The sequence below is a fragment of the Scyliorhinus torazame genome, chromosome 15 (genome assembly GCF_047496885.1).
Source record: "Scyliorhinus torazame isolate Kashiwa2021f chromosome 15, sScyTor2.1, whole genome shotgun sequence".
Classification (NCBI taxonomy): domain Eukaryota; kingdom Metazoa; phylum Chordata; class Chondrichthyes; order Carcharhiniformes; family Scyliorhinidae; genus Scyliorhinus; species Scyliorhinus torazame.
Genome location: NC_092721.1, coordinates 81,176,113 through 81,194,593, shown reverse-complemented (window position 1 = coordinate 81,194,593; position 18,481 = coordinate 81,176,113). Strand labels below are relative to the sequence as shown.

General features: G+C 52.4%; 1 protein-coding gene across 1 annotated transcript in view; it reads left to right on the top strand.

Moving 5' to 3' along the window:
- The first annotated feature begins 6,523 nt into the window (after window positions 1-6,523).
- The window catches only part of slc10a2 (solute carrier family 10 member 2), a 62,631-nt gene continuing 50,673 nt past the window's right edge, over window positions 6,524-18,481 (top strand). Inside the window, exon 1 of the mRNA XM_072476338.1 lies at window positions 6,524-7,016. Coding sequence (XP_072332439.1) covers window positions 6,613-7,016 — 404 coding nt within the window. The 5' untranslated portion in view covers window positions 6,524-6,612. The remainder of the gene's footprint in view (window positions 7,017-18,481) is intronic.

The window sequence follows — 18,481 nt, the reverse complement described above, 5'->3', positions numbered from 1 at the left end:
GCCAGGTAGAACAACAAGATTTCAAAGGAAAGGTCCGAGCGTTGCATTTTCAACTTCAATACTCTAACAAACATTGTCTCAACCTCACACAGCTGGACATGTGTTCAACAGCTGAAAGGATCCCATAACTGCTATTTAAAGGGTTCATCACCGACTCTCAGGGTAGTTGCTAGTTGATCGTTACTGGCTGTTGCTGGGTTAGTTAGTGTTTGATGGTTTGGACTGTCAGATAAGGTTAAAGTTGACAGGGTATGGTGACACATGATGAAGGCCTTGGTTCCATTTTGAGGATTCTGTTCAGACCACTTGCCTCCAGTCATGGGTGAGGTAAGTTCTCTCCACTTTGACCTGCAGTAAGACAAAGAGAATGAGAGGCCACACAGAAAGGACAGACTGCCGAGAGAGGGAGGATGAAGAAAGGGACTTAGGCTCACGGTGGGAAACCATATCCACCCAGGATCTCCAATGAGGAATTCTCCTCCCTCAACCTCAGCAAGGTTGGTCCTACACAGCGCTATACCTGCAGCTACACCAGGGCTAGAGGAAGGCAACTGACTTCCAGTGTGGTAGACTGTAGATGTCCTTGCAAGATGACTACCAGCAGTTCTGGCCTTTAAATACCCAGCGGCACACTGCATCATCTCAGTCTGTGAGGCTTGTGGCCTGGGCTGTCTGGCTGACAGACAACAGCAATAGCACTGGCAGAGGCGCGACAGTGGGAAGACAAATGCTGCCATGAAAGTACAGATTGTTGGATTGCTCTGAGCTCCTACATACCTCTCTGATCATGGAATCCACAGCCTAAATCCACATGGCAACAAACTCGCCTTACCTGACTTCAGTCTGATCTTCCCCAGTAGCACCCAGGCTTCTACTTGTGTTAGAATGGAAGCGGAGACTTTAGCCATCAGACAGGGCGTCATAGTTAGATTTTCATGGGTTCTCATGGAATTGGCCTAGACCTTCATGCTGAAAGGGTGAGTGCCAAGGTCTGCCCAAAGGCCAGTGCCAAGTTGGTGACAGGCTCCTCTGTGCTCTTCAACAGTGAGAGCAGGCTTCAGCCAGGTATGTCTAAATGCATATCCACCAGCGTACGCTGACTCACTGAACTCATGATCTGAGCCCTCTGAAGAAGAACTCATGTGTGGCTCCCAATCCACTGAACAAGTACCTGTACTATCCTCACCCTCTCCCTGGGTGCAGCCCGCTCATGTGCAGTGACTCACTGCCTCGTTGCTATAGGAATGCACATTGCCAATAGCTGAGCATCAGAGCGAGTGATTGTGTTTTTTCACCACCAGTCTCTTTTTCTTCTCCTGCCTCTTCCTGCTCGGTTTGTAGCTTTTAAATAACTGAATGGAGAAAGGTACAAGGGTTAGGGTTGTGGTGAGAAAAAGGAGAACGCGAGAAGTGTAAGCTGAGACAATCTGTATTTTATAAATCAATGGCCAGAGTTTTACGACCCCAAACAGTCAGTTTTAGGCGGGGATGTGGGGTGTGAAATTGAAGGGATGTGATTGTCTCCGGGCTACCGCTCTCCCCGACCACACAGCGATTTAACACAGGGGTGGGCAAGGCCTCAGGCAGGAAGCCGTCCTTTTCCCAATTGAGGTCCTTAAGTGGCCAATTAAGGTCTGGTGGTCTCAGGATCTCCCTCCACCTGACCTCGCCCCTGAGACACCAACCTTCATGCATCCACCCCCAGATCTTCCCTACTCTCCCTGCTTTAGGACCCCTTTAACCTCTGGTGCCTGAACTTAATCTCAGGCGTCCTCCAACATTTCTTCTCCTGTCCACTGCGGCACTGTCGCTGCAGGAACTGGAAAGCTGCTGACCAATCAGATTGTCAACAGGTCAGTGAGGCAGGAGTTCCTCCCAGGTGAAATGGCCGTACGGCACGGAGTGGGCAGTTTTCAGATGGGACGAAGTGAGACCCTGCCCTCTGAAAACGTCAGGCCTATGAGAGAGAATTGAGAAGGAGGATTAGTGATGAACACACCATCATCTTCAATTGATTTGGACACAGCACTGGCCATGTCCTCGACAATAATATTCACTGTGATCGCCTCATGGAGGTGAGGATATGTGACATCGCTAGACCCCTGCTGTTTGTGGTTGTACATCACATTGTCCTGCAAGAGAGAGGGAGATATGTCAGTGAATATGATGCAATGTGTTTAGGTGATGTGTCTGTCATGGTTGAATAGGTGGCAGTGTGCGCACGTTCTGAGGTGAGTGGGGCTTGCAGCAATGCAAAGTGTGTGAGGGTGAAATGATGCAAGAATGTGAGGCATGAGTCATGTCGAATAGATTGTTGGTGGCTGAGTAATTTGGGTGTGATGCACCGGGTAGAGTAATTCACTGACCTTGACCACTCCTGTGAAATCATTAAACTTCTTTCTGCACTGCGGCTATGGCCTCAGGGCTACACTGCAGGCATTGACAGCAATGGCTTTCTGCTTCCACTGCCTCCATAAAGTTTGTTTGGAGATCTTCAGAACCCCTGTGAACAGACATCCTCACTTCCCCAGTCCACCTCATTCACTAAGGCCTCCAGAGCTGTGTCAGAAAACTGGAGCATGTTCTTTGCCCTGTTGAACTATATTAAGTATTCTTGCAGGTCAGATACTCTTCCCCAGATACATTTCCACCTCCTGTCGGGCAGCATGACCAGGAGGACCGGCACCCAGTGCTGTAAAAAGGTCAATGATCTACACCAGGCCGCATGGGTGAGTTGGCACCGCCTCCCATCACGCACCCCACCCCCCCCCATCACGTTCCCGCAGCTTTCACCTGCAATACCCCACCCTGCACTGTGTCTTGCCCAGACCTGCCCATGCTGCCACTCCCCAAACCCCTCCCTGAAACATTCTCCCCCTTTGCCATGTCCCCTCCCTAACCATGCCCCCCCCAACTCCCCCCCCAACTCCCCCCCCCCCCCCCCCCCCCCCCCCCGCCGCACGCACCAAAGGATACGTGCGGCCAACAATGCCCTCTCTGTGTCTCCAAAGGAGAAGCGGTCCCACACCAGGTCAGGAGCTGGCCCGACTGGCAGTGAAGTGCCGGACATTAGAATCCTCACCACCTTCGAAGAATGGGCCCTAGAGGTTACGGGGGGTGGCCCAGGCCAGAGCGGTCACCTACGCGGAGGTCGGCGTACGCCGCAGAGGTGAGGATCCACCGAGCCCCACCCGGATGGACTGTCACATGTGACTTGTTGTTGCCATACTGAATAGCCGACCCCTCCTCCTGACCACATATTCATTCTCCAAAAGGACCTCCAGCCAACGGCGCAGGCCCACCCGATGTTGTCCCTCCCCCCTACCCCTATGAGACCACCTCAGAGGAGAGCTCCGACGATACCATTGATGCATCACAGCTGTCTTCCCAATCCTTCAACAGCACAGAAACACGCATCTTGGTGGGCAACGTTAGTGGACAGGCTTCTGGGGCACATTCTGGTGAGCACCTCACAGTTGCTGATGCACATCAGGTGGAGGCAGGAACGCCCAGGCGAGACAGCAGTCAGAGATTTTCTCAATCCCAAGACCCAGCTGGGCCCCAGTGAGAGGCTGAACCTCTGGAACACACTATCCCAGAGCTGATGTGAACGTTAGAGAGCGGCCGGGACTTTCAGAGGGAGATGCCAGCAACTCTCCAACAGGTCCATAGCCGATTGGAGGAGTCCCAGAGGCTATGGGAGCAGAAGATGTTGCCAGCAACGTGTGGCACTGAGGCCAACACTGCTCGGGTGACGACTGCAGTGGAGAACTTGGTGCACAATGCTGGCAGCATGCGTGGAGGTGTCCAAGGCATTGTGCAGTCGATAACGGCCATGGCTGTGGGCCTTGGTAGGCTGTCTGACTCATTGGGGTATGTGACCCAGTACCAGGCTGACCTTGATGAGGCACTGCAGGACTTGTCCCGAACTAAGGTGGGAATGGTAGAGGCGCTGCAGATCTTTCTCCAGTCACAGATGGGCATTGCCAAAGCACTGCAGAGCATGTCCCAGTCACTGAGGATCCAAGGGTGTCGACATCATGGTGCAGACTTTGGGGAGCTACCGGGGCTGGCAGAGCCAGGTGATGCAGGGGCAGCCAGGGCTCAGTCCAACTGCCTCTCTGACCCAAGGTGAACCAAGGGCCCTATAGGCACTGACCAGGAGGAGGGGGCACTGGGTACCAACCCGGACACATCCATTGAGTGGAAATGGGGGCCACTAGCACCCCCGAGTTCCACCTCTCTGATGAGGCCACGTCTCACTGCCAACACCTGGAACAGGGCAGCACAGCTGTGCATGTGGCACCATCGTGCACTGGGGCCCTCTGGCTCCAGAGCCCCCAGAGGAGCCCACCAGGAGCATCAAAGGCCACAGGAAATGGTAAGCAGCTGGTTGCCTCCATCTCTAATGTGTATCCTGGGGACACATCTATACGCAGCGGTACAGCACGTCGAGGATGACTGAGAGGGCTCTGGTGGTGGTGTAGGTAGAGGGCGTGAGCATTGGAGTGGGTGCGCATTGGGGGGTGAGGAGGTGGTGGGGAGAGTGGGACAGCACCATCAGGAGAGTGGGCCAGTGTTTGACACTTGTGAAACATTCAGCAGGGGTTATGGGTGGTCAGTGGGGCAAATAGGCAGGGGCAAGGGTTGCCCCAGGGATGAGCACACATAATCCAGAGGTTGGCACTGTGGACTCGCGCACAGTTGCCCCCCCCATGGAGCACCCCCTCCATCCCCCATCTCTGGCAGCCCCCCATGGTGGTACACTCCAACTGAAGGTGGATCCCCCCCCCCCCCGATTGCCCCCAACCATGAGCGCTGAGCTCAGGGGCAGCGAGCCCAGTACCCCCGGGCACTTTGCCTGTGAGCGAAGATGGCTACTCACCTCTTGGCCCCCCGCAGCAGCCCTTCTGCTAGGTTCACGTTTCAAAAGGAGTACTAATCGGCACCAGTGTGACCACTTGCTGGGAACGCGGCTGGATCACAGGAGGCTGTTGGAGATGGGACAGTTCCATCTAATTGTATGGAAATAGGCCTAAGTGGTGATTATTGGTTTCTCACTGCACTGCGGTAGGATTCCGATTTCACCTACGGGGAGCAGGCCGGTTGCATCACAAATGGTTTGGCGCCTGGCACGGTTCGCGATTTTGGCCTCTCCGGCTTCATCGTGCTCAACGAGGCCACTAAATCGCACCTATAATTCACAATAGGGCAGATCTGCTATAGAAGCAGCAAAATCATAAGAAACGTCTTTGCCCAAAGAGTGGTGAGAAGGTTGGAACTCTCTGCCACAGGGAGTGGTTAAAGTGAATGGTAGAGATGCATTTACAGGAAAGGGAGACAAGCATACCAGGGAGAAAGGAATAGAGAGCAGCATTTTACATGACGCGTGAGGAAGGCGCTGCTGCCGCTCCCAAATTGATGAACAGTGGGACTTCCAGCCCTCAAACAGGAGGAAGATCCGCCCATGGGAGCTGCCAGCTAATTTGACTGGCCGGCAGCTCCACCACTGCTGGCAGCACCAGAGCGCAGTCGTGAGTGCTGGCAGGCTGCAGGGAAAAAACAAAGAGCACATGGCTAGTCTAAGAAGGTAAGAGCCAGAGCTTTAGAGTGGGCAGGGATCCCAGAGAGGGAGAGAGGGGTTCATGTGCTGGTTCTGTCAAGCAGATGGCGTGGAATGAAGCAAGGGAGAAGGGGGGGGGGGGGGTGACATCTTGGGGGTGTCCTCAATGCACACAGGGCGCTTCCCGAGTGAGGTACCCCCCCTTTCCTTTCTTCTTTGTTTATGTAGGCCTGTAAGAGTGGCCTACCCACTTCCATTTGACTTCCCATGCCAACCAAATGATGGCATGGGCAGCATATTATTCAGGTCAATAAGGCTGGTAATGAGCTGAAATGACCTTTAATTATTGATTTATATATGAGGGGCAGGGTGCCTAGAGGTGAGCTTGAGGATGGACACAAAGGTGATGAATTGGCCATTGACCTATTTTGTGTGTGTGTGTGTGTGTCCCCCGCGCGCCAGCTGACGGAAAGCATGACCGGCGGGCCACATAAAATCCAGCCCAGAGGGTTACAACAAGAGATTGAAATGAGGAAAGGTGGAGTGAGGCCGCAGTGGAGCATAACCGCTGACATGGACTAGATGAGTTGATTGGCCTGTCTCTGAGGCGTATATTCTACGTAGTCCTGTGTAATTGAATAACATGTTTTGTAAATTAAAACAGATTCTTAGAATCTATACATTTTTCTAGTCCTATTATGTAATAATCAGCCATACACATGTAAGAAAATATTCTATTGCGCAACAATAATATCTGCACAGTACCTTTGAAGCTGAAATACATTATTCAAGAGAGTTAACAATATAATTTAACTCATATAATGACGCTCATTCCTTTACATTTCCAATGACCAGACCTATAAAATGAGTAGGTGTTTATGACAACTTTTATTGCTATCTGACTATATTAAAGGAGAAAGCACATTCAGCACCTTCTCTTTGTGCTGAGAATACTGAGCAGATTGCCTCCAAGCTCCTTACACGATCTGTTTCTCTCCTGGAGATTTATTTTGATAAGGGCTGTGAACCTGAGAAGACAACGAGAAGCTATGACGATGGCGATAGCCAGACGCCTAACAATGATTGATGATTTCTGTCCTGAGCATGCCACCAACTGTAACGATACATCCTGTTTGTTGCCTCCTGACAATTTTAACCAGTCGATGAGCCTTATTTTAAGTACTGTGCTGACAATCTTGTTGGCGATGGTAATGTTTGCCATGGGTTGCAATGTCGAAGCAAAAAAACTTTGGGGCCACATTAAGAAACCTTGGGGTATATGTGTGGGCTTTCTTTGTCAGTTTGGTATTATGCCCCTCACAGCCTTTCTGCTCTCAACGGCCTTTAACATTCACCCCATTCAAGCAGTTGCAGTATTAATAATGGGATGCTGTCCAGGCGGAACAGGTTCAAACATAATGACCTACTGGATGGATGGGGACATGGATCTTAGGTGAGTAGATAACTTCGCTCTCATATTATCATGAATATGTTCTTCCAATCAGTCTAACTATGCTCATACATAGCTTGACTTGACTTGACGTTCCAACAATATATTACATGCAGTAATTTTCAAAATGGCCTGCTTTTTGCTTTTTCTCCATTATTACTATCTAATGTAAGATTTACTTCTTCTGGAGGAACTGTAAGTTGTTAAAAGTTGATACTACAAAAAAAACTGCCACAAAATCTAAATCTTTTGATTGGGAGCTTATCTATTCCTCTGCTGCACATTGATAGTGGTGAAAATGGTGTACGTTTTTGAGCGTATTGATCACAACGTTTCCAACCTTGCAGACCTAAAGCACATCAGCCAAGCCTTGCTGCCTCTGCATGAGCCAGCCCATGGTTTTCTGCTCATTGACTTTAATGGGCAGAAGATTATAGGCTGGCATATAGAGGAATCCTCAGCTAGCATGCCAACTGTATCAGATATATTTTACATACTTTTACATGTGTCAGCTGTACATACTTAATGGTCATGGCAATAAATGTTTTACACAGATTTATACTAACCTTTTCCCCTTGGTGGAGAGGTCAATGACCGGCCGGGGGGGGGGTTGGGGGGGGGGGGGGGGGGGGGCATAGATTTAAGGTAAGCGATAGGAAGGTTAGAGGGGATGTGAGAAAATACTTTTTACCCAGAGGGTGGTGGGAGTTTGGAACTCGCTGCCTGAAAGGGTGGTGGAGGCAGAGACCCTCAGAACATTTAAGAAGTAGTTAGATGTGCACTAGCGGTCCCAAGGCATACAAGGCTGTGGGCCAAGTTGTGGGAAATGGGATTAGAATAGTTAGATGGTTGTTTTTGACCGGTGCAGGCATGAAGGACCGAGGGGTCTTTTCTGTGCTGTATGACTCTATGGGAACGATTCTCCGCTCCCGCGACTAAGTGCCCACGCCGTTGTGAACGCTGTCGAGGTTCACGACGGCGCGAAACGGCCCCGATCTCGACCGATTCAGGGCCCGAAAATGGGCTAGGATCGGGGCCGCGGGAAACTTGGGGGGCGTGTCGCTAAAGCAGCATCATCAGCGCACGCCGGGCATTGGCGCCGCATAAAAATGGTGCTGCGTCATCCGCTGCCTAACTGGCGTCACCCGTGCATGCATGGTTGCCGTCCTCCCCAAGGCCACCCCGCAAGAAGATGTCGGATGGATCTTGCGGGGCGGTGGAGGAAAGGAGGTCCTCCTTCAGAGAGGCCCGCCCGCTGATCGGTGGGAACTGATCGCGGGCCAGACCCCTTTTGAGTGCAACTCCGGTGAAAGAACGCGCCTCGCCCACCCACAGGCCACCCCCCCAAGCGTTCCGGCGCTGTTCCCGCCGGCAGCGACCAGGTGTGGATGGCGCCGGTGGGAAGCTGTCGCTTTGGGCAGGCCGCTCGGCCCATCCGGGCCTTGAGAATAGCGGGTGTAGCAGAGAATCACCATTTTGGGTGTCCCGGGCGATTCTCCGGCCTGCGCCGCGCAGAACTCGACGGGGCCGTTCCTGCCGCTTGGGTGCATTGCGGGAGGGCATCGGACCGGCGTCGCGGGGAAAAATAGCACGCCAGGCGATTCTCCAAACCGGCGCGGGAGCAGAGAATCGCACCCGATATGTCTCTAAGATTTATTCTATTCTGTATTAGCCCTGCCTGTCTTCTGAACTGCTTATGGTGACAGTACAGAGAAATTGTGTTTTCATTTTGTCTATGCATTGAAACCTCATTGAGGTACATTTGTTGAGGATAAATTTAACTCACTAAACCTAGAAACATAGAACATAGGAAACTGGAGCAAATATACGCCTTTCAGTGCTGCAAGCCTGCTCCGCCATTCATCATGATCATGGCTGATCATCCAACTCAGTAACCTGCTCCCACTTTCCATCCATATCCTTTGATCCCCTTCGCCCCAAGAGCTCTATCTAACTCTTCTCTATACCCTTAATAGCTTATTTGCCATGTATATGGTTCGGGCGGAAATCTTCCAAAAAATGATAAAGAACAACAAAGAACAAAGAAATGTACAGCACAGGAACAGGCCCTTCGGCCCTCCAAGCCCGTGCCGACCATGCTGCCCGACTAAACTACAATCTTCTACACTTCCTGGGTCCGTATCCTTCTATTCCCATCCTATTCATATATTTGTCAAGATGCCCGTTAAATGTCCCTATCGTCCCTGCTTCCACTACCTCCTCCGGTAGCGAGTTCCAGGCACCCACTACCCTCTGCATAAAAAACTTGGCTCGTACATCTACTCTAAACCTTGACCCTCTCACCTTAAACCTATGCCCCCTAGTAATTGACCCCTCTACCCTGGGGAAAAGCCTCTGACTATCCACTCTGTCTATGCCCCTCATAATTTTGTGTACCTCTATCAGGTCTCCCCTCAACCTCCTTCGTTCCAGTGAGAACAAACCGAGTTTATTCAACCGCTCCTCATAGCTAATGCCCTCCATACCAGGCAACATTCTGGTAAATCTCTTCTGCACCCTCTCTAAAGCCTCCACATCCTTCTGGTAGTGTGGCGACCAGAATTGAACACTATACTCCAAGTGTGGCCTAACTAAAGCTCTATACAGCTGCAACATGACTTGCCAATTCTTATATTCAATGCCCCGGCCAATGAAGGCAAGCATGCCGTATGCCTTCTTGACTACCTTCTCCACCTGTGTTGCCCCTTTCAATGACCTGTGGACCTGTACTCCTAGATCTCTTTGACTTTCAATACTCTTGAGGGTTCTACCATTCACTGTATATTCCCTACCTGCATTAGACCTTCCAAAATGCATTACCTCACATTTGTCCGGATTAAACTCCATCTGCCATCTCTCCGCCCAAGTCTCCAGACAATCTAAATCCTGCTGTATCCTCCGACAGTCCTCATCGCTATCCGCAATTCCACCAACCTTTGTGTCGTCTGCAAACTTACTAATCAGACCAGTTACATTTTCCTCCAAATCATTTATATATACTACAAAGAGCAAAGGTCCCAGCACTGATCCCTGTGGAACACCACTGGTCACAGCCCTCCAATTAGAAAAGCATCCCTCCATTGCTACTCTCTGCCTTCTATGGCCTAGCCAGTTCTGTATCCACCTTACCAGCTCACCCCTGATCCCGTGTGACTTCACCTTTTGTACTAGTCTACCATGAGGGACCTTGTCAAAGGCCTTACTGAAGTCCATATAGACAACATCTACTGCCCTACCTGCATCAATCATCTTAGTGACCTCCTCGAAAAACTCTATCAAGTTAGTGAGACACGACCTCCCCTTCAAAAACCGTGCTGCCTCTCACTAATACGTCCATTTGCTTCCAAATGGGAGTAGATCCTGTCTCGTAGAATTCTCTCCAGTAATTTCCCGACCACTGAAGTAAGGCTCACCGGCCTGTAGTTCCCGGGATTATCCTTGCTACCCTTCTTAAACAGAGGAACAACATTGGCTATTCTCCAGTCCTCCGGGACATCCCCTGAAGACAGCGAGGATCCAAAGATTTCTGTCAAGGCCTCAGCAATTTCCTCTCCAGTCTCCTTCAGTATTCTGGGGTAGATCCCAACAGGCCCTGGGTACTTATCTACCTTAATATTTTTTAAGACACCCAACACCTCGTCTTTTTGGATCACAATGTGACCCAGGCTATCTACACCCCTTCTCCAGACTCAACATCTACCAATTCCTTCTCTTTGGTGAATACTGATGCAAATTATTCATTTAGTACCTCGCCCATTTCCTCTGGCTCCACACATAGATTCCCTTGCCTATCTTTCAGTGGGCCAACCCTTTCCCTGGCTACCCTCTTGCTTTTTATGTACGTGTAAAAAGCCTTGGGATTTTCCTTAACCCTATTTGCCAATTACTTTTCGTGACCCCTTCTAGCCCTCCTGACTCCTTGCTTAAGTTCCTTCCTACTTTCCTTATATTCCACGCAGGCTTCGTCTGTTCCCAGCCTTTTAGCCCTGACAAATGCCTCCTTTTCCTTTTTGATGAGGCCTACAATATCACTCGTCATCCAAGGTTCCCGAAAATTGCCGTATTTATCTTTCTTCCTCACAGGAACATGCCGGTCCTGTATTCCTTTCAACTGCCACTTGAAAGCCTCCCACATGTCAGATGTTGATTTGCTCTCAAACATCCGCCCCCAATCTATGTTCTTCAGTTCCCGCCTAATATTGTTATAATTAGCCTTCCCCCAATTTAGCACATTCATCCTCGGACCACTCTTATCCTTGTCCACCAGTACTTTAAAACTTACTGAATTGTGGTCACTGTTACCGAAATGCTCCCCTACTGAAACATCTACCACCTGGCCGGGCTCATTCCCCAATACCAGGTCCAGTACCGCCCCTTCCCTAGTTGGACTGTCTACATATTGTTTTAAGAAGCCCTCCTGGATGCTCCTTACAAACTCCGCCCCGTCTAAGCCCCTGGCACTAAGTGAGTCCCAGTCAATATTGGGGAAGTTGAAGTCTCCCATCACCACAACCCTGTTGTTTTTACTCTTTTCCAAAATCTGTCTACCTATCTGCTCCTCTATCTCCCGCTGGCTGTTGGGAGGCCTGTAGTATACCCCCAACATTGTGACTGCACCCTTCTTATTCCTGATCTCTACCCATATAGCCTCACTGCCCTCTGAGGTGCCCTCTCGCAGTACAGCTGTGATATTCTCCCGAACAAGTAGCGCAACTCCGCCTCCCTTTTTACATTCCCCTCTATCCCGCCTGAAACATCTAAATCCTGGAACGTTTAGCTGCCAATCCTGCCCTTCCCTCAACCAGGTCTCTGTAATGGCAACAACATCATAGTTCCAAGTACTAATCCAAGCTCTAAGTTCATCTGCCTTACCCGTAATGCTCCTTGCATTAAAACATATGCACTTCAGGCCACCAGACCCGCTGTGTTCAGCAACTTCTCCCTGTCTGCTCTGCCTCAGAGCCACACTGTCCCTATTCCCTAGTTCTCCCTCAATGCTCTCACCTTCTGACCTATTGCTCCCGTGCCCACCCCCCTGCCATACTAGTTTAAACCCTCCCGTGTGACACTAGCAAACCTCGCGGCCAGGATATTTATGCCTCTCCGGTTTAGATGCAACCCGTCCTTCTTATACAGGTCACACCTGCCCCGGAAGAGCTCCCAGTGGTCCAGATAATGGAAACCCTCCCTCCTACACCAGCTGTTTAGCCACGTGTTTAGCTGCTCTATCTTCCTATTTCTAGTCTCACTGGCACGTGGCACAGGGAGTAATCCCGAGATTACAACCCTCGAGGTCCTGTCTTTTAACTTTCTGCCTAGCTCCCTGAACTCCTGCTGCAGGACCTCATGCCCCTTCCTGCCTATGTCGTTAGTACCAATATGTACAACGACCTCTGCCTGTTTGCCCTCCCCAAAAATACTTTTGAATAGCAGTCACTAGTGTCAGATGAGCAAATGTAGCAGCCATGCTGTGCACTGTAAAGTCTCACAAACAGAAAATGACCAGTTGAATGAATGAACGCGATTCAACTAAATGGGAACAAAGTCCCATAGTGAGCACGTTTAGCCGCGTGTTTCCCAGCGCTCGCAGTGCCGAGAAACACATGGCCATACAGCACGACTCACTTTGTATAGTGGGCCTGAACAGGGTTGGTGACATAGTGTAGCAAGACATCAGGACACCATTTTCAAATGTTGTCACAAACTCCAAGGCCCCAAAAGTAATTCCCAACCTCTCCCAACACACTGTCAGAGGATCCCCAGTATCCATGCAGGGCTTCCCTAGCCCAATCACACACATGCAAAAGTTGCCACCCTGGCAGTGCCCATGCCAGCTGGGCATCTTGGCAGTGCTAGGCTGGCACCCAGGAGGCACTGCCAGGGTGGAATTGTCAGGGTGCCCAGGTGGCACCAACAGTGCCAGGGCACCACCATGTCCAAAGGGCATGCAGGTGGGGGCCTCCAATCCCCTGGGAGACCCCCACGAGTGGCAGTCAGACTGGTCCCCATTTTTGGATTTTTTTTTTTTATGTTAATTACTTTCTCTGCGTTACCAAGCCAGGGCTCAGAGTGTGGGTCAGGGGCGAACCCCTAATCCAGCTCCTCGCCTGCTCCAAAAACCAATTCAAATTGAATCCAATTCATGGTCCCCACAAGCACCAGTACCATACAGCACTCACCCAAGGTCTCTGAGGCAGAGGGGATGAATCCCAAAGCCTCAGGTATGTTGGGAATATGCACATTAAAGTGAGACTAGCTGTCTCGCTTTATATGCAGATTTGCCAAAAAGTGATCCCGCCCACAATGGGCGGGATTTACATTGCAGCGTCTCGTGAGATTGTGTTGAATCTCGCGAGGCGTTGCGAGCCGGGTAGAACCTGGGAGTGCGGTCTCCCAGCTTTTATCAGCCACGCTGCACCATGGCGAGATGCTTTACAGGTGCAGCGTGGCCATTGGCTCATGCCTTAAGTGTCATTTCAGACGGGAAAACCGATGCAAATAATGCCGGCTGTTACAGCCCAATTCCCATCGTAATTCTTCCATACTTCGTCATTTATTGGGAAGCAGCAGAGAAGCCAAAAAATGATGTGTGGGACCCAAAGACACCGGCAAATCCTGATCTCACAGAGCGGGCACCCTTTAGAAAAGTGAGAGCGCAGACCCACCAGCTCCCACCCAACCTTGCAGGCAGATGGGCTTCAGTGCCCTCCACCCACCAACATCCTCACTGATATCTACCCTTCACCATCCGCACCCCTCCCCCAAGCCCCCCCCCCAACCCCCACGATTGCTGGCATCGGGGCCCTCCCAAAGGGTTTCCCTTCAAGCTCTGCCCTATTCTAGCTGGCACAGACACCCCCACCCCCCAAACACCGGTTCCAGCATTCCCTCCCCCCCCCAGGTGAGCAACACCCGCTATGGGGTTACCAAATGCCCCGCTCATGCCGCCTCAATCCTCCTTCATGGCCATACCCCCTTTGCGCCAGCAAAGCCTGTACATGTTGAGCCATCTCGGTCCCTCCCTGGCCTGATGGGTGGCCGGGTCCTCGAGGTGTGGGGCGGGGCCTTGCACATGGGCCAACACTTTGAGTCTCTGTCGATGTTGCTGTTGCCGCCACTTCTGGCGTCTGGGAGTTGGTCTGCCAGTAGCACCACGAGGTTAGGTTCTGCGGGTTCCAAGATTTCATCCATCCCTTGTAATATCTGTAAGTCATCGGTGAGGGTCTGAGACCAACAACCAGAGGTGTCGTTCACCCCAGGACCCTCCATGGCTCCCATCGCTGCTCCCCCCCTATCCAACATGCCCTGCCCATGCGCCCCCAGCCGCAGCGGGGGCTCCTGGTCACTGGTCCCCAGACCCTGTACCCCAGACATCCGCACGTAACATAACCTGGACTGAGCGCTGGTCCTGTCCCCGGTGCATATGGCCACCCTTTGGTCATGGAGACGTCCCCGGTGCTGGTGCCCCAACCCCGGGTGTTCGGATGTTGGCCGCTGCGTCCTCGGTGCTGCCTCCCGCAGTGTTCAGGCACAGTGTCCGGGCATCACGGTCTGATTGGGATGCTGGGCAGTAACTTCCACTTGCTACATGGCATGCCCACCCATGGGTACCCCCCCACACATAGGCATTACCCCACACACCCCCAAGTACCAGCCTCCCCGAACAGGCGCTGGAATGTGGCGACTAGGGGCTTTTCACAGTAACTTAATTTGATACCTACTTGTGACAATAAGCGATTTTCATTTCAAGTGTGAAGAGCTCACTTAACCATCATTGCCAATTGTAGCCTTCAGCCACGTGGCCCGAGACCTTTGTGGTCAGTGGGAGCTATGGGTGGAGCACGTGGGCTTGGGCTGCCCCGAAAAGGACTACTTGGTCCAAAGGTTGACATGGTGGACCCACGGGTGCTGAGGCACCCATACCTCCCCCCCCCACCCCTTAACCCAGCCCAGGCCCATGGGCAGCCACCACCGCCCCCCCTCCATTCTACAACCCCCCTCACCTAATGACAGCCACCCCAACCGAGCCCATTTGCCTCTGAGCGAAGATGTCTCCTCACCTCCTCGGACCTCGTAGCTACCCTCGCACCAGCTTCTTGTTTTTTAAAAGGAATACTAATCGCCACCCGCGTGACCACTTGCTGGAGAGGCGGTTAAGTCAGGGGAGGCTGTTAGATAGAGAGTCGCTCCCGTTAATTATATGGAGATTGGGCTTGAGTGGTGATTATTCATTTCTTGCCACGCTATGGCGGGCTCCTGATTTCGCCAATGGGAGCAGCCGGTTAGATCGCAAACAGATCGGTGCCTGGCCAGCACAGTTCTCATTTTTGCCCCCTCCTGTGATTTAATGACCTCATGGAGCTCTCACTGAAGAGCAACATGGCCATTCAATCAGCCTTTACAATTTTCTCAGCACTGCGGAGCTGAATGCAGAGATCGGGCCACCATTTTTAAAGGGTGCCCCAATCTCTAAGTAAGTTTGTGGGCTCTGCACCCCCTACCCCCACCCACACACACACGCATAGGCATTACCCCACACACCCCCAACTGAGGACACCCTGCTATGGGGTCCCTGGGGGCCCCACATCTTCAGGTCCTTCCACACCTCTTTATGGGCCCCCCTCCAGGACCCCCACCCGTCACAACCCCCAACCTGCCAGATGCGCCTACTTACCTGCCCTTCATTCCCCCCACCCCGCCCTTCATACCCCCCATCCACCCACCTTTCATGGGCATGGTGCCCCTCGGGCCCTGACTCTTAGCAGTGCCACCCTGGCACCTGGGCACCCTTGCACTGCCACCCTGACATCTTGGCAGTGCTCCGGCCAGCTTGGCAATGCAAGGGTAGCAGTGCCAAGGTGCCATCTGGGCAGTGCCAAGGTGCCCACATTCCAGGGGGAGAGCCATGGGGCTGCCCTGCGCTATCCCTGCCCACCTACGGGCCTTCAGTGGCCCGGGCGACTCCCCAGGTGCCATTCCACCCGTTCCACATTTGTGTGCACCAGTTCAGAACAGCGCTCGGCTGCAGCCTTCCTGGGAGGCCAGTAGATCTCGGGTAAGCTGCCTAAGGTTTAAATCCTACGTAGGAGTGCGCCATTTGGTCATGCCCCTTTTGGGCAGGATTCTGATTCCGCCCGTGACTTGGGTATATCCCGTGAGGCATAAAGGCTGCTGGGAAGCCTGTGGGAGACCTCTCCCGACTGCATTGCACTCTTGATTGAGCGCAACGCGGCCGGTGGATCACGCCCGAAGTGTAGGCTAAACTGGTGAGAAACTCCCCAGTGCTATAAAAAAATGACTTTTGTCGTTTGATAGCAGTGGGGAACTCACTGGCAGAGCCAGCGGGAAACTCCCTGTAAAGCCCGCCACAGATGAACTTAGAAATGTTTCCATTAAATTCCGCCCTTAGAATTATTTTCATCACCGGGATCCTGAACCAGTAGGCCAGACCGGCTCCTCGGAGATCAGGCCACTATTTTGAAAGGGTACCCTGATCTCTAAGTGAGCTTGAGGGCCCCCACCCACGGACAATGTCATCTCCACACACATGGGCATTACTCCACATCGCCCAAGTGAGGTCACCCCGCTATGAGGTCACTGAGGATCTTCCCTTTTCAGGCCATCCCATGCCTCCTCTTGGGCCCCCTCCCCCCCCTTCAGGACCCCCACCCTTGACCACCTCCCAAACCTCTAGAGGTCCCTTCATACCCATCCTTCACCCACCTCCCACCCATCATACTCCCCTCATCACTCCTATCATGGGCATATCCCCCCTCAGGCTCTGACCCTTGGCAGTGCCACCCTGGCACCTGGGAACCCAGGAACTGTCACTTTGGCACCATGGCAGTGCTCCTGTCAGCCTGGCAGTGCCACCCAGGCACTTGGTGGCACTCCCAAGGTGCACGCCTGACAGTGCCAAGGTTTCTGGGTGCCATGGGGAGAACAGGGGTGCCACCCTGCTCTGTCCCTGACTGCCCAGGGCCACCAATGGTCTGGACGACCCCCCATGTGCCATTCTGCCTGGTCCATGTTTGTGTGGACCAGCACTAGTCGGCACCTGACTGGGTCTCCTTGGGGCGACCGATAAATGCCAGGAGCCAGTTAGATTTGGTGTCAGCATGTTTAAGTGGGTTCTTAAACCCACTTACCTGTGCGAGATCTAACCAGGTCTCATAAGGCGTAATGACCGTAGGGAGGCCTCTCCCGGCCTTTACCGGCCGCGTCTTGTGCCGGTTCCGGTGGGATGCAGCTGGCAGATCGCGTTGAATATTCTTAATATCGTGACTGCTCAATCATACTGAGCAATTGTATGTCTCCCTGGACGCAGAAAAGGCCTTTGACAGGGTCGAATGGAAGTAACTCAGAGAGGTTCTGGAGTGGTTCGGGCTTGGAACATCGTTCACCTCCTGGGTAAAGCTCCGAAACAACGCTCCCATGGCGAGCGTACGGACCAACAATACCAACTCCCGATACTTCCAGCTGCACAGGGACACCAGACAAGGATGCCCACTGTCCCCGCTGCTGTTCGCTCTAGCGATCAAGCCATTAGCAATTGCTCTCAGAGCAGCAAAAAGCTGGAGGGGGATCCGAAGGGGAGGCAGAGAGCACAGAGTCTCACTCTATGCAGATGACCTGCTCCTCTACATTTCGGATCCACAGAGCAGCATGGACGGAATCACCGCGCTCCTGAAAGAGTTTGGCGCCTTCTCGGGCTACAAACTCAACATGAGCAAAAGCGAGATCGTTCCGGTACGCCCACAAGTAGGTGGGGCAGCACTAATGGGACTGCCGTTTAAACAAGCCAGACACAAATTCTGCTACCTGGGGATCCAAATATCCCATGACTGGAAAGAGATGCACAAATGGAACCTCACCAATCTGACAGAGGAAGTAAAAAAGGACCTGCATAGATGGAACACACTCCCACTCTCCCTGGCGGGGAGAGTACAGTCGATCAAAATGAACATGCTGCCCAGATACCTCTTCCTATTCAGATCCATCCCGATCTACATCCCCAAGGCCTTTTTCAAAGCACTAGACGTACTAATCATGGTGTTCGTATGGGGGGGGCCGAGTGGGTGCGCGCGGAAGAGGCCTCCTGCATGGGGACCTCCCTCCAGGCCCTCGCCACGATGGCGCGCCCATCCCCACCCAAAAAGCATTCCAGCGCCCTGGTGGTGATAGCCACCCTCCAGTCCTGGAACCAACTACGGCAGCAATTTGGCCTGACCAGAATGTCGGGTAAAGCTCCCATCTGCAACAACCATAGGTTCACACCAGTGCTGACTGACGCCACCTTCAAAAGGTGGGGACAGGATTGAAGGACACTGACAGTCAGGGACCTATACACGGACGGCAGGATCACAACACTGGACGAACTGACAGAGAAATTCCAGCTAGCCAGGGGGAACGAGCTAAGGTACCTGCAACTCAAGAACATCCTATGAAAGGAGACAAGCACATGCCCA